This window comes from Nothobranchius furzeri, chromosome 16 (genome assembly GCF_043380555.1).
Source record: "Nothobranchius furzeri strain GRZ-AD chromosome 16, NfurGRZ-RIMD1, whole genome shotgun sequence".
NCBI classification, from domain to species: Eukaryota; Metazoa; Chordata; class Actinopteri; order Cyprinodontiformes; family Nothobranchiidae; genus Nothobranchius; species Nothobranchius furzeri.
The window spans coordinates 50,458,077-50,483,845 of NC_091756.1; the positions used below are offsets into that span (position 1 = coordinate 50,458,077).

At 42.0% G+C, this 25,769-nt stretch overlaps 1 protein-coding gene across 7 annotated transcripts in view; it reads left to right on the forward strand.

The window, feature by feature from the left end:
- Positions 1-25,769, forward strand: part of LOC107387469 (rho GTPase-activating protein 44) — a 119,646-nt gene that overhangs the window by 86,452 nt on the left and 7,425 nt on the right. For 2 of the 7 annotated variants that reach the window (XM_070545781.1, XM_054749398.2), the window contains exons 12-20: positions 2,655-2,736; positions 2,820-2,900; positions 5,089-5,202; positions 6,860-6,951; positions 7,059-7,239; positions 11,385-11,402; positions 20,133-20,663; positions 21,397-21,512; positions 23,594-23,980. In XM_070545781.1, the coding sequence (XP_070401882.1) occupies positions 2,655-2,736; positions 2,820-2,900; positions 5,089-5,202; positions 6,860-6,951; positions 7,059-7,239; positions 11,385-11,402; positions 20,133-20,663; positions 21,397-21,512; positions 23,594-23,980 (1,602 nt within the window). Of the gene's footprint in view, positions 1-2,654; positions 2,737-2,819; positions 2,901-5,088; positions 5,203-6,859; positions 6,952-7,058; positions 7,240-11,384; positions 11,403-18,701; positions 18,882-20,132; positions 20,664-21,396; positions 21,513-23,593; positions 23,981-24,899; positions 24,926-25,769 lie in introns of all 7 variants that reach the window. The other 5 variants (XM_054749399.2, XM_054749400.2, XM_015962447.3 and 2 more) reach the window with 5 other exon arrangements.

Here is a 25,769-nt window from a genome sequence, read left to right on the forward strand (position 1 = left end):
TTTAAGGTGCTGTTATTGATCTTTTTTATGACAGCGTTCCTCTTTGCTGCAGCTGACTGCTGCAGTGTTGCTGTCAGAAGAAAACGTGTGTTTGAAATAGCACAAGCTAGGAGACATATATTCTATGTTAAATCAATATTTTTCAATTGAACTGTCAACATGTTTTAGTTTGTAAGAAGCAACATTTCAGTGCAGAAACTGGAAATTATAGAAATTTTCATCTAAAAAGACTTATTTATCTCCAAAATGAGAGGAGAGGCAGACGCACACGCACAGTTATCTATATTTTTTCTTTTTATTTAGATGTTTGTTTCAGTAATAATCATGCTTCCTTTCTGCAAGGTGCTATAAACGAACCATTAAAATGCAATTTAACTATTTTATTATTTTTGGACTAATCATGACTAAATTTCCTTTCCCAACCTTCTCAGTGGCCTAGTGGTAGAGTGTCCACCCTGAGACTAGGAGATTGGTGTTCAAATCCTGGTCGGGTCGTACCAAAGACTTTAAAGATCGGACCCAGTGCCACCCTGCTTGACACTTAGCTTTAAGGGGTTTGATTGGGGGGTTAAATCACCAAATAGTTCCTGAGCACAGCCACTACTGCAGCTCACCGCTCCCCACAGGGATGGGTCAAATGGGGAGATAAATTTCACCACTGTGTAATGACTAATGGGACTTTAATTTTCCTTTATTATTCCAGTAATTACCACTTAAAGGACCTGTATTATGCTGTTTTACACCTTCCAGAGCAAAGATAGGCACAACATATGATAAAATGTTACAGTTGGTGCTATTGAAATGTCATTTATAATAAAATATGTTATTTTTGTGAGCCATTACCTCAACCTGGTAATAAGACGATAGGATTTGATCAAACCCCACCTCCCCTGTGGGAATTGCACGATAGTACACAGGTGCAGACCGCAGATTCGTCCGTCATGTCCCATTCAGTGATTGCCGAGTACAACTTACCAACTCCAACTTACCGTGGTGTTCTTCTTGTGTTTACAGTTTGTGGAACATGTGTGCTCATGTTTCACACCTTTCCTGCTATTTCTGGGGCAGCACCACATACACATACATAGTCACTACAGTATTTTTGGTTGTTTTTTTATACAACGTATTTTAGGAACAAAAAAGCCTGAAGTCCGTTGTGACTTCATTCAAAACAATTCTCATTTAAAAATAAAAATGAAGTCAGTTCAGATGTAGTTTATGGTTGTCTCGTTTTTGCGACCAGAGGAACCTCGGCGGTACGTTCTATAACAACAGAACTATTTCTGAGCAGCACCGACAGTAAACATCGTGGCTGAATTTAGACACAGCTGAGCAGACATGTAGGCAATCTCTGCGGCCTACCGGTGAGGAATGTCCTTCTGTTTGTCATCAATTCTGTGTCCCTCTGGGACATAAAAACAGCAGACCAGAAGAAAAAAAAACATAGGCAAGTTGGGCAGGAGCCCAGTGAGGCATCGCCTTATTTGTCAGCGAAAAAAAGTGAGTGTTAGGGAACTGCTCTTTTTTATGTTTTAATAGATTAACAGGTGTTGACCGTAGGTTTCATCTCTGACAGGACAAATTCTAGTCATTTTCTTGCAGGACAAAATGTTTCTTTAGATATTTGCGTTTTTAATCAGCTGCACTTCTGCTGATAAGCCCAGTGAAGGCAGGACTTTGGTAAATTATTTGCTACAAAGGGACTCAAATCAGTGTGAACAAATGAAATCAATCACTGGAGTTGTAGACAGAATAAATCAAGTTGGAAGGAGGACATAAACCCCTTAATTCAGGGACAGAAAATCCCAGCTGATGCTCATGATCTGTAAATATCATCTTGATTTGTTTTCTTTTATTTTTTTGTAATGTGGTTGTTTTCTCTCAACAGAACAGTTGTTTCATGAAAATAAATTGAAAAAAGGGTAACAGAAAACCTGCAGGCTCTTATGTTTAGAGGATTTACGTAGCTAACAGACTATTGCAGATGCATGGAGAGGACAGTAATTAACATTATTCTATCAGGCAGTCATTAGCTGCATTTTTAGTTAAAGGTTCACCTTGATTACGCTACAAATAAATGCTCCGTATTTCAAACACAGTTCAGAATCTGAGAAAACATAATGAAGCATGAATGTAACGTCAGGGCTGCCTAAGTTCCTGAGGTGTATTCTACAGTTCCTCCTGCTGCTGCAACCCAACAGGGAGGCTTTTCAAGGCCGTTCATAACCAGTGACGGCCAGATTTTCATTTTTCCCTCATTTAAAAATTCTTTTATATTTACAAATTCCAAAGCGAGGGAATAAAGGAGTGCCGGCCGTACCAATGAACTCATCACACAAGGACAGTGTTCTGTTGCTGTTGGTTTTAATGGGACTGCTACTTGCAATAGGGGCCATGGGGCGTCTATGAAGATCTGAATACTGTCATGGTGCCAGATTTCACAGAGAAAAGATGGCCTCTCGTGACGTTTGTCAGATGCCCGGTGTGGTGTAGAGTTTGAATGCAGTAATCCATCGGACTTTTGGGTAGAGGTCAACGGGGTCAGCTATGCTGCAAGGACTCTAAGAGCCCACACACACACACACACACGAACACACACACATTAACAGAAATATATGCATGCAATTTTTTTCTTATTGCTGTTTTCCATCCAGGTGCTTTAAAGTCGTATCTGCGTGAGTTACCTGAGCCATTAATGACCTTTGAACTCTACAACAACTGGATTCAAGCCTCCAAGTGTGTAACTTCACTCTCCTCATGTTTAAAGCATGTATTTACCTTCTACCCGCTGTCTGATGAACACCTTTTCTGTCCTGCAGCCTCCAGGATCAGGAGAAGAGACTTCAGGCACTGATGGGAGCCTGTGAGAAGTTACCTCCAGCCAACAACAAAAACTTTAAGTGAGTTTAATGTTTCACGTCTTCTGCTCCTAAGATGAATAAATGATGCAGTTACACATCTGGTCAACTCAACAAACCAGCAGCCACATTTTCCATTTTATAAACTTCATTTGGTGACAGTTAATAAGATAAATGTTAAGTAGGTCCTCTTAGGTGTGGACATTTCATGTTTAGCCTGTAGTTTCAGTCCAGTGTTAGGCCAAGTTTACTGAGAAACTGTATTTTTATATTATTTTTTAAACATCACTCTGAAGTTGACATGTAGGTTGAATGTGAAAATTGTCTTCTGTTTCTCCTGCCTTAGTCACTGATAGAAAATAGACAGAGACACGATCGGATTAGAAGTCAGTCAGATATACGTCACACTGAAAATGAGCATTCATGGACTCATCCACCTTAGCTACCAACAGAGACGGCTGTTCTTTTAGCAGGAAACTGCAGAGCATGTCTTGGCTAGCAGAAGTGAACCATTAGCATTAGCAAACCCACCACACAGCAGAATTCCTCCAGGCTTGTGTTATTTCTGGAGAAAAAACATCAACATTGCAGAGCAAACAGATTGAGCGGTAGAGTCATGTTGCTGCTAGCCAATCAGAGGCGAGATGTCCAAATATCAGGAAACAAGACTCCATATCCTGTTGTAACGTCCAGCAATGGTCAGTTTTTAGGTACTGTTTGACCATTCAACATCTGGTCAAAAAGGGAGACATGAGACTGCATGTGTTCCCTTTAAATCAGCCTGCCTTCATCCCACCAGCTGGAGCTCAGAGCCTGCAGCTCTGACAGAGATAACGAAACCATAACATTGACATCCTGTTCTTTCCAAGGTCCCTCACAGAGCACCCCTTTTGTCTAAGTCTCCATGCTCACTGAAGAAAGAAGAAAAAAGATTTTAAAATCATTAAATAAACGTTTGTTTATTGCTACTTATAATAATTATAAAATAATGAGGTGTTTCATTAATCTGTGCTCAATGATATATGTTTCAGCATGTTTACTTGACAAGGTCATAACCACATTGCACTCACACAAGAACAAAGTAAGGTAAAGTTAAAGTCCATGACACATAAATAGCCTTTTACCCAGATCAGAGCATCCGGTATCGAAGAAGGCATTTCTGAGATTCTTGGTAATGTTCCTCAAACTTGTCAACCTCTGGTTGGCTACACAATCATAACATGAGAACATTAAAACCAGATCATTCTGGTGATTCTTCAGTTCTAGAGAAGCTTCAGGCTGGCCACCTGAAGCAAACACCTCTTTAACCCACCAAAGCTTTTGACACGTCGTCAAAACCTTTTTGCACCTGCGAAGCTGATACAACAAAATAGTTCCTGCAGAACAAGCTGATCTGTTCAACTCCTTAAGAGTTATTCCTGAGACGCAAAGTAATTCCAACTGTCGTTACCTGGAGATGACCTGGTCGTACTGCAAGTTAATCTACAGACTTCGGTACCTGGGGTTTCCGACCCCCCAAACATCTCGGATCCGCAAAGGGCATCCCCACTTGCGTACGTAGAACACAGTGAGATTGCGTCTGGATGTGGTTTCTGATAACAATCAACTTCATAGCTTAACACAAACCAAATTCTTTTACATCCAGAACTCGCCTCTCCTAGATACAGAAGTTCTGACCAACATCGCATTCACAGCATTCACACATAGGGTCCATACATCACAACTAGTTCCATCCATCACAGTAAATGCTTAGTTAAATTGTCATGATTTAATTGTTTGAAAATAAATTCTTACTTTATAAACCTGACTGTTTTCTGAATCAAAACCAAGTGTGTACAGTCCCCTAATAAATAAAGAATCCTACGATCTTCTGGTTAGAGCACAATAAAGACCAGGCAGGGTGATATTCTATATTTAGATAGAGTATCCCAGCTTATTTGTCATAAGTAGAGGTAATATCTATTGAGCTCTTAAAGCACTCAATTTACCAAACCCTACACTGTCGTGTTCTGCTCCCCACTTCTCTCGTTCATTCCTGATTCCAGAAAAAGGAGCGCCAGAGCTCTTTTCCCACAGAGATCACATTTATAGTAGAAACCACTGCTAATGAGTTAAAAAACACAACTTGTCTTTTCTGTCTGATTTGTATAGTTAATTAGATGTATTCTCTTTTATGAACAATCTGTTGAAAGAAAATCAATTAAAGTAGAATCATTTTATGTATTAACAGGTATTTGATTAAGTTCTTGTCCAAACTGACTGAATACCAGGACGTGAACAAGATGACTCCAGGAAACATCGCCATCGTCCTCGGACCCAACCTGTTGTGGACTCACAACGAGGGGTGAGATAATAGAGATACGTGTGGGAATGTTTGTGAGTTTATTAATTGTTAAATCCTCAAAATCAACATGGAGAAAGTCAAACAGGATCTAAAGGATTTTAATACAGCAGTTCATTAGTCAGTAGCTGACATCTCTGTCACCAAGTTGTCGTTTGTATACGCAGAGAATGAGTTTTATGTGATTTATTTCAAAAATCCCTTCAGAAAAAATTGAACTTTATTCAAGTCAAACTGGGTCAACACCTATGGTGCTACTTAAGTTATGGGCTGCATGGTAGCGCAGTTGTTAGCACTGTTGCCTTGCCGCAAGAAGGTTGCAGGTTCAAAACCCAGCTGTGTTTCATTTTCTCCCCATGCATGCACCTCTGAAAGGACGGATACTGAAATGTTATGATGATCAAAAAACTGCTTGAGTGGAAAATGAGTCCTATATTCCAAGTAACGCAAACCTGCATATCGATCAGGACTCGTTTAGCTCCCAATACAAACACTTGGTTGAAATCACAAGTGTCCAATCCTGGTTTCACACAGGTATATAACTGGCTTCTGCAGAGCTTGATGACCTGCTGAAAAGGCACCTAAACAACTGAATCAGGTGTGTTAGAACAGGAAAACATTAAAAACATGCTGTAAGGGGTGAGGACCAGGACCAGGGTTAGACACTCCTATGATAGTGGCCAAAGTGACACACACGTAAAGTGTTGGGACGAGGAAGTCATTAGAATTCCAGACTAATCGTTTGTTTTTCTACATATTTGTCTTGAAAATGCAAGAAAAATGTAATAAATATGAGTAGGGCTTATTATAAAAAAAATTTAAAGAAAACAGTACTGGAAAAATGAATGAAAAAACTCAAAAAACAGGCATAAGAACAAAATATTTCTTCTAAATACATGAAACTAAAGAAAACTTTGATAACAATAAAGTTCAAACAAACTTATCTTCCAAAGAAAATGTAATTTTTATAGTTTAATCAAGTTGTGACTGATTTTATCTGATAGATAATGTCAGAACAAGGTCCTGTAACATAAGAGTCTGAGAAAAACAAATCTGTTGACTTAAAGTTAGACACATAATAAGCAACATATTCAATAAAAAAGTCAAGCTGGTTTTTGTATTGGCGTTTTGAATCAGCACCAATGTTTGTCGAAATCACACATATTGTTCATAATGTGCATGAATATTTAGAAACATGGCTCATCTTTTTTGTGTCTTTCCTACAAATTTTCACAAGTACTGCATTTAAAAAAATAAGTTTGATGTTTAATTCATATTTTTTTACTTGTATAAACTGAAGCATTCAGATAAACCAGAGACTACTTTCTTTTCTTCATTTTCTTCAATTCATAGCATAAAAAAGTCCTGCAGAGTCGAGGCTTTGGCGCAGCTCCAGGAAACGGTTCTCATAGAGCGGAGTATTTATCAGGATGATGACGAAGCAGACTGAGAGGATGAAGGACACCTCCATTATACAAACTCTTCTTAACTCCATAACTTTTAATTAGTATTTTAACAACCCACTTATCCAAAATGATTTTAATTTTCTCTCCTTAATGCTTCCTTGATATCATAAAAATTGTTAATCATGCTCTGAATGTAAAACTGTTGTAATCGAGTTTCCCTACATTAAAATGTCGTTTCTGTCTGTCTCCTGCAGGAACATCACAGAGATGATGACCACAGTTTCCCTGCAGATTGTTGGCATCATCGAGCCCATCATCCAGCACGCTGACTGGTTCTTCCCAGGAGGTGACAAGAGACGAAACAGCAAACAACCTTAAGATTTATACAGTTTTTAATTCACTACAAATTCAGAGCTGATAGATTCAAATGTTAAACAATCTGATTTGCTTTAGAAATTGAGTTCAACATCACGGGAAACTATGGCAGCCCTGTCCACACCAACCACAATGCCAACTACAGCTCCATGCCTTCTCCAGATATGGATCACTTGGATCGAAGGCAGAACGACCAGAGCCGGCGGCCCCTGAGCGTCGCCACAGACAACATGATGCTAGAGTTCTACAAAAAAGATGGGTACGAGTCTTCTTTTTTACATTTTTAAGGAATGTAGGAACTGGAACAGACATAAGTCAGAGTTGTTGATCATTAACCTGCTGCAAATGCAGGAAAGGAAAATTAATATTGACCCATTAAACAAATAATTCAATTTCCTCTGCCACTGTCCTAAAAGTGATTTCAAATGTGATGAAGTCATTTTGAATGCAGTGAGTAAAACAAAACCAACACACGCAAGAATCTGAGGTGTTATTAGCACATTTCATAGATTAGACCTTTGAATCATCCTCATCATCATGCAACACATTCTCACACCCTAAGCGTCGGAAATAAACGCTTGGTCAGCCACCCTCCACGTCAGACCCCAAACGCCCAAAGTGCCCTTTTTCGTTGCTTATGTGCGAAAAGGGGTTTTTCCCTTTTGTAACTGCAGATCCCAATGCAGCGTAAAACTGACGTGATGAGATATCCGCTGATGCGGCACAGAACCAGCTCATTTAACCGCACCTAAACCTTAACGTTTCACTATTTATAACCTTCCCCTCACCCTCATCCTAACCTTAACCCTCATTTAACCGATGCGGCACCGAACCAGCTCGTTTAACCGCACCTAAACCTTAACGTTTCACTATTTATAACCTTCCCCTCTCCCTCATCCTAACCTTAACCCTCTTGCTACCTAAAACGTTACTCTCACTGTGATCAAGCGTTTGTTTCCCGTGCATTCTGACTCTGACAGTCAGAGTCTGACTGTCAATTTTCGTATTTGTCGCCCAAGGAGAACGTTAGAACATACCATCTGGCGAGGGGGAGGTTACAAATACCCTCTACTTTTAACCTCCACTGTGGCAGTTGAAACCTCCTCCTCGCGTTGGCTCGGTCCAAACTCGACCAATGACGAGGCGGCTCCCGCCGTTCACTTCATAGAGCCGGCTTTTAGAGCGATCGACACATCACTAACGTGTTCGCTAGCAAGATGGTTAAGGTTAGGATAGGGGTGAGGGGAAGGTTAAATAAGAGGATAAGGTTAAGGTGAGGTACAATGAGCTTGTTTGGTGCCCTGGCTGCGGACATCCCATCGCGTCAGTGTAACGCTGCATTGGGATCTGCAGTCAAATAAGGGAAAAACCCCTTTCCGCACATAAGTAATGAAAAAGGGCACTTTTGGCGTCAGGGGTCTGACGTGGAGGGTGGCTGACCAAGCGTTTGTTTTTGACGCACTGGGAGTGAGAATGTGTTGCATCATCGGAGTCCCACTGCTAGTGAGATTATTGTGATCCCACTTACACAAACACCAACCAGACCAATGCTTGATTTAAACAGATTAAACATCTTTAGTTGCAAAGTTTTAATTTGTTCATAATGTATGTTTTTTCACATTTTTGTCCCACTTAAAATATTAGATTCAGATTTTTTTTCTCCAATCAGTTTCGGACCGTACTGGTCCCTGCCTCCTCTCCGTCTGTCCCTCTGTCCCTCTCGGCCCTCCCTCCGGGTCCCCCTCCTCCAGCCCTGCTCTATGTTCCTGTGGGCGTCTGGAATCCGCCCTTTTGGCGGGGGTGGGTGGGGGGGGGGTGTACTGTCACACCCTGTCCTGTCACCCCATTTTGTTCAGTCCTGTGTCCATGTTAATTGCTCCCACCTGCGTATTTAAACCCTGTTAGTCCATTTTGTCTGGTTGGTTCATTGTTTCATTGTCCTGAGTGTCCTCCATTAAATCAGTGTTTTAAATGTTCCTGTCTGCCTCCCTGCCTGTTTCTTCCCCTGCACTTGGATCCTCACCTCCGTCTCACTCACCGGCACGTTGTGACGATATGCACAAGCAATCAAAACAGACTTAAAACAATCTTTAAGTAATCGGAAGTTGGCACATTCATCAGAAAATATGGATTGCGAAGTATTATTGAAGGTGTAGAAGGTAATGAGCTTTAGTGATTTTGCAGCTCATTCCAGTTGATGGAAGCAGCAAACTGGAATGAGGAGCGGCCAAAGGAGGTGCGAGCTTTGGCAGTAACCATAGAGATTAAGTTATTGGAACGTAAATTGTGTTGGTTGTTGGAAGTGATGACTAATGATTAATGAGCAAAGATATGCTGGGGTGCTACTGATGATCGTTTTCTATATGAGCTGATACCAATGTAACAACCTGCAGGAATGGAGTGATGGCCAGGTAATGAGTGAGTACCGATCACAATGATGAGTAGTGAAAGGGGCACTGGTGAGGAAATGGATTGCTGAGTGATAAATGGCATCGTGTTTATGAAGAAGTTTAGTGGTCTCCACCCAGTGGGAAACAATTTTTACCTTACTGCTATTTAACAAACACAACCAGTCGGTCAGAAAATAAATAGTCTCTCTTTTTACTCCAACATTCTGTCTCATTCATGTCAGAAGTAAACTGACCAGAAAACCACAAACATGAAAATGTGATCTTACGACCAGTTCTGTAAAGTGACCTCAGTGAAACAGCTGCTGACACACCTGATCACCTGCCCTCAGCTCAAACCTTCATCCCAGTGAGACGTCTGGAAGTGAAAAAAGAAAGACAGAGGGAGCCGACATTCAGTGTGTGAAATAAGCGATCCCACAGTCCTCCAGCTGTGGAGAAGGATTAGCTAGAAATCAGTCAGTCGCTTACTTTCTCTTCATCCTCTTTCTCTAATGCGTTCGTACATTCGTGGTCTTTTCAAACCCAGCGGGGAGGTTGAGCTCTGCAGGCCAGGGACCACCAGGAGCTAATTAAATCTGGACTGAGCGGGTTTGATCAATGAAGCTCAGCTTTCAGCAGAGAAACACTCATCGGAACCAGACTGAGGCTTTGAAAGACGTGATGTGAGGCAGTCACCATCAGATTAATGGAAAAGTTTACTGTTGAAAAGGTTTAAGATTTAGGGATTATAGTTTTAACAAATATTATCAGAGGTCCTAAATGTGAAATAAAAAATTCCTTTAGAGTGTAGTTTTAAATTAATTCATACAGCGTGAGAGTAGAACGCATCAATACTAACCTGCTCCACATCCATCTGTGAGCAGCATTGTGGCTAAAAGCAGCTTCACCCTGTCTGGTTCTGACCCGGGGTTCTACCAGCTGACTACTTAAGGATCTCAGAGCCCTGCTGGTCGTATATACCTGGAGATCCAACATGTATTCTGATCCCATGCCATTGAGTGATTTATAAACTAGTAGAAGTACTTTGAAATTGATTCAGTAGTTTACTGGTAACCAGTGTAGAGATTTAAGAACAGGAGTGGTGTGCTCGGTTCTCTTGGTTCTTCTTAAGACTCCAGCAGCAGCATTCTGAATGAGCTGCAGTTGCTTCACAGCTTTTTGGGGAAGACCAGTTAAAAGACCAATGCAATAGTCCAGCCTGCTGGAGATGAACGCATGAATGAGTTTCTCTAGGTCCTGTCTGGACATGAGACCGCTGAGTCTTGCTATTTGATGAAGATGATAAAAAGCTGATCTAGTTATAACCTTAATGTGACCAGTGAAGCTCAGGTCTGAATTTATTATAACGCAAAGGTTTCTAACCTGAGTCTTTGTTTCTAATTATTTAGCTAACATTTAATCTGATATAAATATTGCACTATTGCATGAGATCTATAACAACATGTGACTAAACGCCGTCATTTTTCCAGGCGAGAAGATTTTATTTAAAGCTCTGACATGAAAATTATTCAGACAAAACCCTAGAAAATAGAACACATCTGTGTACATGTAAATACTTTAGTGTTACATGCTGGTATTGTTGACTGAAAACTTAATGCTGCACATTAAAATTAAATCTTGCAGCCACTGCTGAGAAGCCAACATAATAAAGACCAACAGCCGCTGCAGGAAACCTTTTATTTTGGAGGAATTATGTCATATCCATCAGGGAAATGTTGACCTAATTAAAGCAAAATGGAGCAGTCATTTTCTCTCCGGGTTTGATGTTACTGAGACTCTCTATGAAAGGACAGATATGACTTCTCCCTTTCATTCAGCATTACCCAAGCCTCCTGATGTACCCAGCTCGCCCCTTTGCTGCTGCTTCTCTATCTATTCTCCTAAAAGTTTGTTTCATGTCTCTTTGATGAAGACAAAGCTAACAAGCCACAAACCTGCCCTCTTGACCATCGCTCCTGTCCTCACTTCTCTTGTCTTTGTTTTAACAATGCAGCATAAGGAAGATACAAAGGTACAGTATGTTTTCTGTTACTCCTCTTATCATTTCATCAGTTTGGTCATTGTGTTTGGCTCAGCTGCCCGTCATCTGTTGTGTACTCATTGTTCCACCTGGGCGTGTCTAAACTGACAGATTTGGCTCTGATAGTTTAGCGTCTCAGCCGAGTGGGAGGAGACGTGAACAAGCAGGCCTTTTAATCCTTGTTTACACTGAGATGCATCAGTCGTTTCTGTTCCTGGGAAGACTTGTTCAGCCTGTGAAGGAGGACAAAAACCTGTTACCTGGTTACTTCTTTTGTAGCATAACAGTAAACATTGAAGTGATGTCAAATAAGCAAAAGAACTGCTGGAACACAACAGTTACATTTCTAAAAACCACTCAGAATAGGGAGCCTAAGTCACTTCCGCACCATAGGTCCCCAGAAGAACGAAAAAATTAATGCAAGTCAACGGGACTAAAAACGTTATTTTCTAATCTGCTTTGCCTTACGCCCTGGATCACACAAATGTTGTACTGCAATTTAAATGAAAAGTAATGATGGGTGTTTCAACCATACCAGTCACGTACTTTGAGATTTAGCAGCTTGTAAAAGTTTGTAATTAGCATGACTACAAACTAGAAATCAGCATGTAGCTGCTACTTACCAACTGACCAGATTTATGGTGGTTCTTTCCTCTTGTGGAAAGTTTGCAGAACTTATGGCCCTTTTCCCTCAGTTTTCTCCGTGTCTGGTTCGATTACGTCACTTTTGTGGCATGTTGGGATCATTTGTGGAAAGTTACTTTCACTTGTTACTTTCACTTGTTGCATTAATTAAAAGCAGACAGTGGTGGTTTTACCATTAGGCATAGGTCGGTGGCCACCTGGGGCCCCCTAGTGTTGGGGGGGGGGGGGGGGGGGGCTAGCCCTGACCGCCGGCACCCCTCTGTTAATGCCACAATATTCTCATTACCAACCTGTCGCCGCAGACGGGATTGGACATGCACACTTATCATTACCGTAATTCCTGAACCGTTCAAAATATCGTTGAAATTCCAAAAGTGCTGAAAAGATTAAAAATGGGGCTTTTCGTGCCTTTACAATACATTACAGACGCCACCGGGATTCCCTGTCTTGAGCGCAAGGAATCACAACACAGATTCAGAGACGTGCTGAGTGTGTCATCCAAAATGCTCCGTTTTATAACTTTTGAATGGCTGATCAGATTCAACAAATTCCAACGGTTCCCAAAAGTACATAAAAGCAGCTTTCCAACGACCTGTGTAGCATGAAGCAATCAGAGTTATGGAAAATATCGCAACGAGGGGAAATCCTGCTGTACAGCCTGATTTAAACGGAGCGCAGCGCCGTGGTGAAAGTGGATAAGAACGGGGAAGCTAATTAGCATAAAAAGCCGGCATGAAATTATGGAAATGCCTCAAAAAAAATCAACACATTGATTAGATGTCCCAGAAGGCTTATATCTGAAGACAGTGACCACGAAGAAGGACAGATCTCCAGTGAACCAGGGTATGAATGTTTGTTCAGTCTTTATTTTTTTTTTATTTGAACAACCCTCAACTATTTGCCAATTGTAAGATTCAGCTTCATTCTAGCATTGTTTATCTTTTTACAATAAATAATTATTTTTGCTAAAACAAAAGTTTTTGGTATAGCAGTGCACGGTGTGCAAGAGAAGCACCCCATGGCAGTGAGGTGTGCAGGACTCTGCCTGCAGCTGGAGGGAAACTGCTTCAAGGCCTACCACATCAAATAAAAACATCTGAAAGTTTACAAAAATAAATGGTCTTAAAAACTGCTAAAAATAAACCGAGGTTCGAACTTTTTAAAGAATAGATGCAATACAGTTCAAAGTTTAAATTGTTCATTCCAAATTGTTTGCCCAGTAAATATGAAGTTCCTGTTCAGTAATAAATGTAAAAAATTCAAATCCGTTTTTTGCTTTTTTCACTTTTAAGCTGATTTTTCAAAGGCTTTAATAGAAACCAATTCTAAATACAAACCATACACTGAAAGCTGAGGTTGTTCTGAAAGAAGGAGAAGAGTTACACACACTTTGCACTTTTTATTACAATTTTACAGCCATAAGATAAAAAATACCAGGCGGCCCTGTTATAATTATGGTCATAAGAGGGTTATTAAGACAGCGATGCACAAACAAGAAGTGACTGGTAGTCATTCCACTCCAGTCCAGTTGGTGGCAGTAATGCACCATATTGTTGTTTGCCAAGTGCCATAAGACCACAAATAATTGTAAGAAGAGAGGCGGGAGCGTTTGTAACAAACTCAAAGCGATAGTCAAAACATTAAGCATGAAATGGAGTTATCCTAGTGGCTCCAATAAGAGAAAGAAGCAGCATGCTTCATAAAAGCTTTTATTTTCACTTCTGAAAGTGCCATTGTTTTTCGATGTAAACATCAAAAGGAAGCAGAAAGGAAAGACAATGGAAATTGTTTAAAGGGAGGAAAACATGGACCAAAATGGAAAATAGAAAAAAAAAATAACTAAGGCTAAAGCACAGGAGCACTGACAGGAAAAAGAAAGCAGAGCAAATATAGAAAGCGCTCATAGGGAGGGAAATACAGGAAAAAAGAGGAGGACTAATAAAAAGGGAAAATAATTCATGTCAGAGGAGGGGAGAGTTTTGCAAATCCAGTTAAAGGTAAGATTGTCGAAAATTTAGTGTAAGGGGGCCATGTCTGTGTTCGCCTTGGGCCCCCAAATTGCTAAATCCGCCTCTGAACGCAGATGTGGATACACTGTAACCTAGTGGCAGAATTCTGTCACTGCACTGGTAACACAGTCACCATGCATTGTGGGTACTGTAGTTTATAGTGAATGCAGGCTTTGACGCAACATAGACCTATTTTAAGACACTAGAAGCTCTCGCGGGCCACATAAAAGGATGTGGCGGGCCAGATGTGACCCACGGGCCTCTTGTCTGACACATGTGATCTCAGGAACCCTTTGCAATTGTTCTGGATTCATTAGCAGATTAGAGTGTGACACTTTAAAGGTACAATGTGTAGTTTTTATTTTTAGTCTCTAGAAATATCCATCAAAATATTGTTGAAAATGAACTAAATGTTGCCCAGCTGTTGAAAGCTGTTGGTGGCTTCTCAACATATAACCATAAAAATCAGGTCTAAAGTACATAGGAGCGGGTCTAGAGTTAATAAACGTTTTTTTACACATTTACCTCTTCACTAGTTGTCAGTGATGAAAGGGAGGCTGATGTGCTTGCTTTTTTGTTGAAGTTTGCACTCTCTGGGGCTTTTTGGCTCTAATGGGCATCCTTTTAAGGTCTTAAGCCTGATTCATGCTTCTGCGTCTGCGTCAGTGCGGAGAAACCCCACGCCATTATCCGTACTTGCGGGCCTGCTGGAGAGCCCCGCAAGGACAGATGGAGTCGAGCTCTCTTTTCTAAACATCTGTCCGTCGAGACAGAGAACGCAAGCTTGTGATTGGTCAGGGCACCGCTGTCGTCTACACCACCGCCATTGTGCCCTCCAAAACATAAAGAGAGCCGAGAATAACTAGCGGCAGACACTGAGAAACTTGAACAATATCTTGCGGAAAAAAAACTCTAAAAATATGAACGTTTAATTCCCCTGTGACTGGAGGGGTGAAAAGATGTGCAGCAAGCGTTTTATTTGTGGACGGAAATGATGGGAAACATGAGTTTAGAGGGGGCGAGCCCATGAAGAGGTGGAGGAGAATGAGAGACAAATTTGTCCATGTTAAAAAGTCTCTTATATACAAAAACATAATATAAACACACTGTCTTGGACCGGACACATGACAGGATACCACAGAACAGCGCTACGCCCTCTCTTGTCCTGGCGGGGAATTGCTTTGCTTTCTTCTTTGTTCTGCCCCACGAGGTCTGCACTGTGGCTTTATAACCTTCTGGGTCACACCCACATGTTTTTCACTCATTAAACACTGGTCAACGGATAGCACTGTGGCTCTTTCAAATAAACTCTACCTTCTTAAAGATGGAAAGTCCATGATCACAATTTAACACAGTTATTCATATAAAGCCTCAAAAAGTATTACTTTAGCATCAAAGTATTACTTTAAACGGGAAATAATAAAATTCATGTTTTAAAACTGAACAGTTTTACCATTAGCATGAATTTTAACTGGAGAAGCAAAACTTGGCAGTGGTTTAGCATAAAAGAAAAAACACAAAACAAGCAGTTAGGTTTGTAACTGATAAGATTTTAACTTAGAGCACCTGATTTCTATTTTAAGGGTAAACAACCTAAACACCTTGTTTGATTATAGATAAACAGAAAAATACCAGGGTTTTGATAAAGGCTAAATCCTGGAATCTTCCAGAATGACCCTTGAGAAGTTTTACGAGCACCCGGCCTTGGGGGAGAGTCAGTTATTGGCAGGTTGAGGTAAGACAGACCAAGTCCTGATAATGTCCGGCTTAACAAGTCACTTGGTAAAATTTTCGTTCCTGGTAGAAAATGTAGGAGTTAACCAGAATGCTCAAACTGCGGGCCAGTTTCAAATTCCTCTTTTTGTTTTCTTCTGCTAAATGTGAGAGGAAAAACTTTGTGAAAATAGTTATGTTCTTCTTTGTGGGAATGCAAACAAAGTTGACCTGAGGATATAAAATGTGGATTTCCGCTACAGTTGGGTTGTGAAGGAAGAACAGAGTTGTCAACAGTGTTATGGCTATAGATAAATTATATCAACAACACATTAGCTATAACAGTCAGGGATATGTTTATCCTGTTTGCCTGAAAATAAACCTGTCCTAAAGGCCAAATTCAAAAGCAGTGAGACTCCCATCTGGAAGACTTTCACTGCTTTTGGAGCTGGCCATTAAGACAATCGGCAATATTAGTTAAAAAAAATATATAATTTCCAATATTTGTGAAATGAATTTGTCTGACAAAAATGTCCCTGGACGGTCATGTCTGATGTGAGGATGGATGCACAACAACGGCACCATTTAAGCTAGAAATAAGTGTAGCCATAGCACTGTTGACAAACCTCCTGGCCTTCTCAATTTTAGCAGATTTTACACCTGCCCTCCAGCTACACCTTTGGGTGATGGAAGACATGATGATCATCATATGAGGGTGTAGAAGGTGAAGTTGGTGCAGGTCCTCCTTCATCATGTTGACCAGCTTCACACTGCTGACCACCCCCCATGTCATTGCCGCAACAGTGGATGAGAAGGACATCAGGAGCTGCTCTTCCTCGCAGGGAGTGGAAAAAGAAGGGAAGGAGGTCTTTCCACCTCAGTCCGCCACAACCGAACCAGGAGACACAGACGTCAGGGAGGCCAAGGTTGTCTCCGAGGGTCTCTGCAGCTCTCTGGGCACTACGCCTCACGTAGCTGTCTCCAATGATCCAAATGGCTATGGAGAAAAAAATAACAGGTTTGGCCTAACTGTTTAAAGTACAAAACATACATGAAGTGGTCAAGACAGGTACTTGGTACTTACACTTGCTGCTTTGTGTAGCCGACGTTGAAGACACACAGGCTGCCATGGTGACCTTTTAACAGATCTAAGAAAAAAAAATGTAATAAAAGAATGAAACTTAAAAACTCCCAGACCTCATTTCATGATTGCTAATCAGCTATGGCTGATTTATTGTTTGGATCACAGTGAGTTACACTAAATCTAATATGTTTTTTTTTCTATTATACATACATACCTTTTAATTATTATTCTCACATGACTGTTATCAGGCTCTCTTGTTCTGGTTCTCATGATAATTCTGTTTCTTCCAGTAAGTTATCTTGTGCTTACTTCATCTGTATAATGTCTCTTTACTTTTGGTGAATTGTACTGAGTCCAGAAAAAAGGCTACTTGGCTTTACAAGATACAAACAAGTATTAAGTTTTAGAAATATATGAAATGTATTTAGCCTGCTAATTTATTTCAAATACTAATAACTACCGTATTTTCCGGACTATAAGTCACACTTTTTTTCATAGTCTGGCCAGTCCTGCGACTTATACTCCGGAGCGACTTATACACCAAATTATGTAGGCTATACCGTGCTGCTGCAGGCCGGCTCCGGACTAGAAATGAGCTCCCCTGCCCTGCTGGGAATAAAAAACACACAGCCATCACCTGCTGGAGCTTGTGGCGCATCGTTACGCATCTGATCCGGCCCAGGAGTGAGCTCCCCTGACCCACAGGGAACTAAAAACACACAGTCATCACCTGCTGGAGACTGTGGCGCGCAGCTGCGGGCTGGATCCGACCCAGGTTTTAGCTCACCTGCCCCGCAGGGAATTAAAAACACACAGCCATAACCTGCCGGAGCCTTTTGCGCACCGTTGCGCACTGGATCCGGCCCAGGTTTCAGCTCCTCTGGCCCGCCATCACCTGCTGCAGCCTGTGGCGCGCTGCTGCGGGCCGGCTCCGACCCAGGAATGAGCTCCCCTGTCCCACTGGGAGGGTTTCAAACACCGCCATCCTCTGCTGGAGACCGTGGCGCGCTGCTGCACCCATGTTATTGTTACTGGTACTTGTCTTGCAATGTGAAATGCTTGGTCTCAGATTTTGTAAGAAAAATGATAAAATTTCCCCTCAAAATGTGACATACTGTAGTCCAGTGCGACTTACATATGTTTTTTTCTTCTTCATTATACATTTTATGGCTGGTGCTACTTATACTCCGGAGCGAATTTTAGTCCGGAAAATACTGTACGTTAAAAATATTGAAAACTTGCTCAGAGCAAAATATATTTTCATTAAGGAAATAACTGATAAACTTACCGATTTAATACTTTTTTGTTCACAGAAAGATAGTTTTCATGAAAAAGCGCTGCAAACCTCCACACAAACTCCCTGTGAGCTTCAGGTCGCTGGTGTTCCACGGGGTTAGCTCCAGTTGTAGCTACCTCCATTAGCTTAGCTCCCACCTCCGCATTAGCTTTGGGTTAGCTTCAGGTTGTAGCTAGTTCGACCGGGTGTCGTCATTTGATCCCAGCCTTACAGCCCCACCCTCAGCTCCACCTCTCTTCCCTTTTGTGGACTTGCCTGGGCTTGACGGAACCTGTGACACGGTCAAAATAGCAGTGGTGGCCACCTCCCATTTTCCCTCAAAAACGTGTTTTTGGAACCTATGGAAACCCATTGTCTATATATATATATATATATATATATATATATATATGTCGATGACACACACTCCTGATCTAACCCTTGTCATTAGCCCTCTGATCTTGTTGGGGTGTTGTGGCAACCTCCACCCACCTCCCCTCCCCCCGAGCCAAACACCTGCCCTCCTCTGATTTGAATGGCTGTGCATCTGTGTCCCACTGCAGCATGGGTGTGAGGGTGATGGACACTTCTTGGGTGTCACGCAGGGGCTCGTCGTCTACTCGTAAAACCTGCTTGGTCCTCCCCCCAACCCCACCCGCTGACGCTCTCATCCCTGAGCAGCCTGGGGATTTCGATTCCTCCCCCTGCCCCACACCTCCTCCCACTAGCAGTGACAGAGCCAGGTAAGGCTGTTGTGCCCTGCCCTCCTGTTTCAACCCCTGACTCCACCCCCCACTGCCGCCTCACCACCTGCTGCTGCTGCTGCTGCTCCCTCGTCACCATAAATGCTGTTGCGCCCTGCAGCTGACACCAGAACCATGCAGCCTTTTTTAATTTGCCCCCAAGTTACCTGATCTGTTATTTTTTACCTTTTTATTTCTGTAATAACACCATGCCTCGCTTTGGATTGAATGTTTTTGTTTTACGTGCGATTTGGTGGAGTAGCTTATCTGCAGTAAAAACTGTGATCTCAGTTTAGAAAAGAGTGTGAAAATAATCTCTACTGAGAAATGAGGCCAAGGCCTTTATCTTATATTAAAAATAAACACTTGTGGTTGTGTGTTGATGCAAGGCCTGAAGATAATGATCATCTGTGGTAAATCATTGTGATATTTTAACCCTACAAAAACAACTAGACTATTTGAGCATGAGGTAGAGGAAAACTTTTAATCAGAGACAAAAGATGCAGTTACCATAGAAACTAAAATGCTGTCTAGTCATAAAACAGGGACAAATCACACAGACGTATCATGAAAAGTGATGGGATGTGGACATTTTCACTTGAACACCTAGGAAAGTTTGAGTTGTTTTAGACGGTGGAAATTTTCAGTGGCTATTTTCTGCTCTGATTAGGCGTTAGTTTGTCTCCAACAAGAACAAAAAAATCTTCCTGACTCTTCTTGCTGAGATCACTCTGATTGCTGTCTGGTGCAGGTAAGATGCTGATTGATCACGACTACTCCACATAACCTCACCTTACTAAGCCAGACCTATTATTTTTAAACATATTTAAAAGTGTGTGGTTGCTCATTAATTCCCCCCCACCCCCCATTTTCAGATACATCTGCCTGTGATACTGTACATTATGTGTAAAATGTGGGGAAATTTGATCAAATTTTAGCCTGAATTCAGTCAAAAATAACCGTACGCATGAATTATTTATCACCTTTGTTTTTCCATCAATCCAAGCTTTATTAATAACATCCTTGTCCATTCTCACAAGGCCCTGAAATGGATGAGATGGTAGTTTGTTTTATTCCCCCCCCCCCCCCCCAGAAAGCCTGAATAGTATTCTGCAGATTTCCTTCCCGTTGCTGGACCAAACACCAACTCACAGATCGATGCGTCAAACTTTTCTTTCCCTCCTGATTCTAATGACTTCATCCAGTTTAACAACCAAGTTTCCTATTAAACACCATTTTTTATTATTGCAGCTCAGATGATACATCCTCCAATTGGTCGGACTCCTGTTACGTCTACCCCTCCCCAGAGGAGGAGAGGCCGCCCCCTCCTTACCCCTCTTCCTCTTCCTCCTCTTCCTCCTCTTCTTGTTCTTCCAACTCGTTCCCTCACCACCACTTTTACACCCGAGCACTTCAGAGTATGCGCCCCGTTGCTCCCACTCCTGAATCCGTGCCCCCTGGGCCATCTCCCCCACCCCGCCTATCTGGCTGCAGCCCTCCCCCATTTCCTCACTCCCCCTGCCCGTCCCCCTACCTGTTTGATGTCAACTCCAACCCCAAACCCAACTGCCTGTACCTGCCCAAACGGGCCTCCCTGCCCGATGCCACGCATGTGACCCAGTCCGATTCAAATGGCACCAATCTTTACATCAAACCCCCACTTGTTCTCACCCGTCATGATCTGTTCCTTGGCTCTGCCAAGCCTCCCAACGCCCCCCTTTCTGCTCCCCCTCCATGGGCCGCCTGTGCCTGTAACCATGAGAGAGGAGCCAAGATGAAGAGGTAAACTCGCTCATACTTCCAACACAACTCACAAGTTATAAGAGGGCACTTCATCCCCCCAAAGCTTCAGACAATTTTCCCATGAAAGTCAATCCTCAGAATTTATTATCACATCCAGTTTTAACCTAATTACCACATCTGGAAATTCCATAACATCCCAAGATGTCAGGATATTCATGAAGTGGCTGCAAAGGAAACATAAAGCTTCCATCAAATAAGATCATATAAGTGGGTGTTTATGAATCATAACAGTTGAAGTCCTGCGAGTTCAAACCTCCAGTAGGAACAGAAGCAGAACAACATGGAATCATCAGTTTGTTAAGCTACCAACCTGTTTGTAATGGCAGGAAATCCCAAAGATGCTCATGCTCCACCCCAGCTTTTAATCCCAGCTGCTGCAGCCATCCATGCATTGTTCATCTGCTAAAAGTGAAAGCTTATTGATGTGCATCTGAGGATGGACTGTCAGAGCATAAACTGGTTATATTGTGACCTTCAGACCCTCAGCACATTGGCATTCTGCCTGCACTCGGCTGTAGGAGTAAGAGAAATCCATTAAACCACCAGGATTTATTTGAGATTCCTGAACTGGCTGTGCAGCAGTGGTCACTTGGACTGTTTGGCATTGAACCATCAGACCTTTCTTGCTTTTATTATGTTTAAAGATTACTGGAAGGAGGACTGGTACACGAAGAGTGGGTGATGTAATGTGTGTGTTTCTGTTCTCCTTTAGCACTCTGAAGAACAAAGAGCTGTCTCCAGTGATCGGACAGAAGGGACTCCAAGCATCCATGACATCTAGTGGACCACCACAGCACTCTGAGCACAGTCCACACAGCCTGAGGAGAGGTAACACGCCTGCAGACTCACCTTAACAGCTGCAGCAAACTAGCCTGGCAATCCTATCTGTGAATAACTATAGTAGTCTGGCCACGGCCTGTTGACGGCTTTCGGTTGTGGGGTTTGATCTACGGTTTTCTTTTAAACTGTCTCTGTATCCTAATGGATAACAAAAAACTTGACACACTCACCGCTATTTGTCAGTCCGCCATACTCCGTCAAAGAAGCAAATGCATCTTTTTTCTGAATTAACTTCAGTATCTCTATCTGCTCTTGACTCAAAGAAAAGCCAAAGTCAAAATAGTCCAAAGGTGCTGCCGTAGCCATTTAAAAAAAGCCATCGCCATCTTTGATTTGTCAGTAACATCCCAGTAAAAGAGTGCTGTGATTGGCCCACTACAAAGCGGTCACCATCTTAGTTTTGCTCCGTTGCAGTAACATCCCGCCCACCTGGCTGATAGAGTGCTGTGATTAGCCAGCCACAATACTGACCGGGGCTGCGGAGGTTCCAGTGGAGCATTGCTAGACCAACATTCAGAACAAATGACAGTCTAGAAATTAGGCTAGCAGCAAACACCTTTTGCCTCCATTAGCACCTCATGATTTTGAGAGATGCTATTTAAAAAAAGTTCTCTTCTTCTCCTTCTTCTTTTTCTTCATTGCATACATTAAACACTTGATTTCAGTCGACTTATTTCATGTCTATCGTGACTTTCCAGAGTAGAGTAAACACAGTTGTATCTGCTGAATTCTGGTTCTATAAAAGGCCCAATTCAAACACGTTCTTCTAAATGGAATTCAGCCCTCAGTAATACACCTGGGTTTTAGGAAGTTTGTTGTTTAAATAGGTGTTGTAAGTGCACTAAAAACTGATTTCATTTTTAAATCTGCATTATAACAAGCTAAGAACTTAAGTCTCATTTACACCGGAGGTGGAACAGACGCAGATCGGAATCTGTGCTGGCTGCAGTGTGGTGTGGATCTGGATGAAGAGCTGCCCAAAGTTTTCCATATGGGTGCCATTTCCTAGACGTTGCATGAGGATCGTCAAGAAGTCAAAGAGGTTAAATGAGCCAGACAGGAAGTGAGATGTGTGCCAGTGAGGTGCATCTGATTTACTTAAAAATAAAACCTGTGTTGCATCATTCCGTCCGGCTCCTTTTGTTACTAATGACAAGGATATCAGTTCACAGTATGATAGTACGAGTACCAGTTCCTCTCTCCATGGGGTTATCGTGGGAAGTAGCATGACCTCAAGAGCAATGTTGACACACACACACAATTCTCTGCCAGTGTAAATGGCAGTCCTTCTGGAAGCCGCATGGGTTCCAGTCTGCATCTATTCTGCACTGGGTGTAAATGAGACTTCACTTAACAGTTTTTGAGGATCAGTAGTTCAAAAGTATGGATGATTGAACAGATTATTAGTAAAAACAGCAACAAAACAGTCTTTTCACTCTGATGTGGACAAAAGGTAAGAATTTCATAACAAGCTTGATGAAGGATGAGAGCTTTTAACAAGCATGACAAAGACACAAGGAACTTGGGGCAGCAGTAGCTCAGGAGGTAGAGCGGGTTGTCCAGTAATCGGAAGGTTGCACGTTGCAGCCCGGCTCCAGATTGAGAATTCTGCAGTTGTGTTCTTGGGCAAGGTGTTTAACCGTCCTTCCCTGCTGGTGGTGGTTGGAGGGACCGGTGGCGTCTGTGCTCAGCAGCCTCGCCTCTGTCAGTGCGCCCCAGGGCAGCTGTGGCTAATCGTAGCTCATCACCATTAGTGTGTGAATGTGTGTGTGAATGGATGAATGATACACTGTAGTGTAAAGCGCTTTGGAGTCCTCTGACCCTGAAAGGTGCTATACAAGTGCGGATAATTTGTCATTTATCCTTTAACTCAATGCATTATGGGAAATTTAGGCACATCTTTTATAAACAGAATAGTCAGGGCTTACATTTACTCTTTCCTGAGAAAGATCAAATCTCTGGATAAAATAATTCCAGTGGATGACTCATCTCAGACTTCCATCCATGTTTTGTGCCTGTTGCTCCTTCACAAGGCCTAAACCCAGATTTATTGGTTGTTTTCTTTCCAGCAAAGAAACTGGCCCCAATCCCACCTAAAGGCCCGTATTGCCAGACTGGAGCCATGTCGGACCAATCGACAGGTCAGCCGTCTCCAGTCAGCTTGTCGCCCACCCCTCCCAGCACCCCCTCCCCTTATGGCTTCAGCTACCCACAGGGTTACGCCACCATTGGCTCCCCGAGTCAGATCCAGACAGCAACCACCCCCTCTCTGTCCTCTCCGCCCTCGCTGGCCGGCACTCTCACCAAACCCAGGCCAACCCCCAAACCGCCTCGGCAGAGGCCCAGCTTGCCTCCTCCACCTCAGCCCCCCAGCACACCCGGCACCAGTCCGCAGCCCTTGGAGGTCTCATCGAGTCTCCTGGATGGTTTGCCTCCTGGGGAGAGCATGTCCACAGGTAAAGCAGCTTTTGATAGATTTAAGATTCAGTTTCATGCTAGTTTTTGTTTAACGTGGCTGAAACATCTTATGAATTGTAATCTGTTCCAACCAGCAGCGTACTTTATATTCTAAGTTCTAACATAGATTAGGAACAGCTGCTGACTGGAGGTGAACACATTTAGATAATTACAAACAACTTGAAGCTTGGGTGCAGAATACTACATTTAAATATTTTTGAAGAAAAAAACATTTTTGGATTAAAAAAAATCTGCATCCATAGTATTCTGTTTTTAAAAGTAAAAATATTCAAAAGATTCTTCAAGGACTTAAAAAAAGTTTCAGTTCTGCTTGTTTTAGAAAGATGCGCTGCTCCAGTCTGACATCTAGTGATGGTTTATGGTAGAAAGTACGTATCAAGACAAAATAATATGTAAAAAAATGTCAGAACCACCTGTGCGTTTGAATATTACTGACCATATTTAATTTAGTAGTGTGTTTGCTAAGAGTAACTTTTGATTACAGCTGAATAAGTATTTACTTACCATGATTTAATCTGAAATGGTAAATGTCAGGCCTAGTACTTAGACAATAGCCAGTTGTTATCAAACTAAAAATTCCCTAATGAAGACATTTAATAATTACACTGGGGAGAAATGAAATCAAATGTGTTTTTTAAATGTTATTAAATATTTTAATTCACTTTAAATTTAATCTAATCAACTGGAGCTGAAGAGCATGTCCTCCTCTGGTGAAGTTTCTAATAAATAACATTAGTTACCTGGACCTGCCAGTTTCTGTGTAGTTTTTCAAAGTTAAGTGAGAATCCCTCCACGTGACTATCTTCTCTTGTACTGCTTCTGTTCACCTTCGTTGTTCTAAAACCTTTTAATCTGATTTTCCTTCTTGTCAAATGGCTCTGACTCTTTTCCTTCCAGCGGTATGAGGCGAGAGGGACTTTGGGGTAAGCAGGAGCTCCTGAGCTGAAGCCCCCTCCACTCCCCCCCCCCCCCCATCTCAGTCAGACATGCAGATGTGGGCCACTGCTCTGCAGCTGCACCACTCATGAGTTGCCATTCTGTTTATTTCAGCTGTACACACTCAGCAGCACCTTTAACATGCATGCAGGCTGAGAACGATGCATGGATTTAGGAGTCCTGCTCCTCCCCCTCTCCCAGTTTTCACAGCCCCATCAACCCTCCCGACTCACTGCACAGCTTCAACACACTTCCTGTTTGCTCCAGTTCTCCATCACGTGTTAAACTGAGGATGTCTTCAATCTTCTACATTTAAGAGAAGTTCTAAAGTTCATATAATTCAAATCAAACTGCCACCAGGATGTTAGATTATACATGTAATCACAATGGAGATGTTTTAACAGTGTTGTGATGACGCAGGTGTTTCAAATCTTCATTTAATTCTGGTCATAGATTGTTTTAATTATTGCACCACCAGTCATCTAGCTTCTACCAAAAGTTAGAATCTGAGGCTACAAATAAGTTATTTTAAAGCACAATATCGCTAAAAAGACATTAGAGAGAGCAAATAGTCTTAATTTATTCAAACAAATGTTTGCTAATTGTTGATTTCAACTGCATCTAAAACAAGCTTGCATTTTGTCAAATGAAATCTTTGTTAAAAACTGCCAGAAACTGATAGAAGTACAAATGTGCTGCAAGACGAGTTTAGATTAGGCCCAATTCTCTAGTTTTTGAATTCAGGACCTGGGATGCAGTCAAATAATTTGCAATCCCTGTGATAACCCACACTTCTCAGACTGCAGAGGAGTAAATGTTCAACATTTTGGT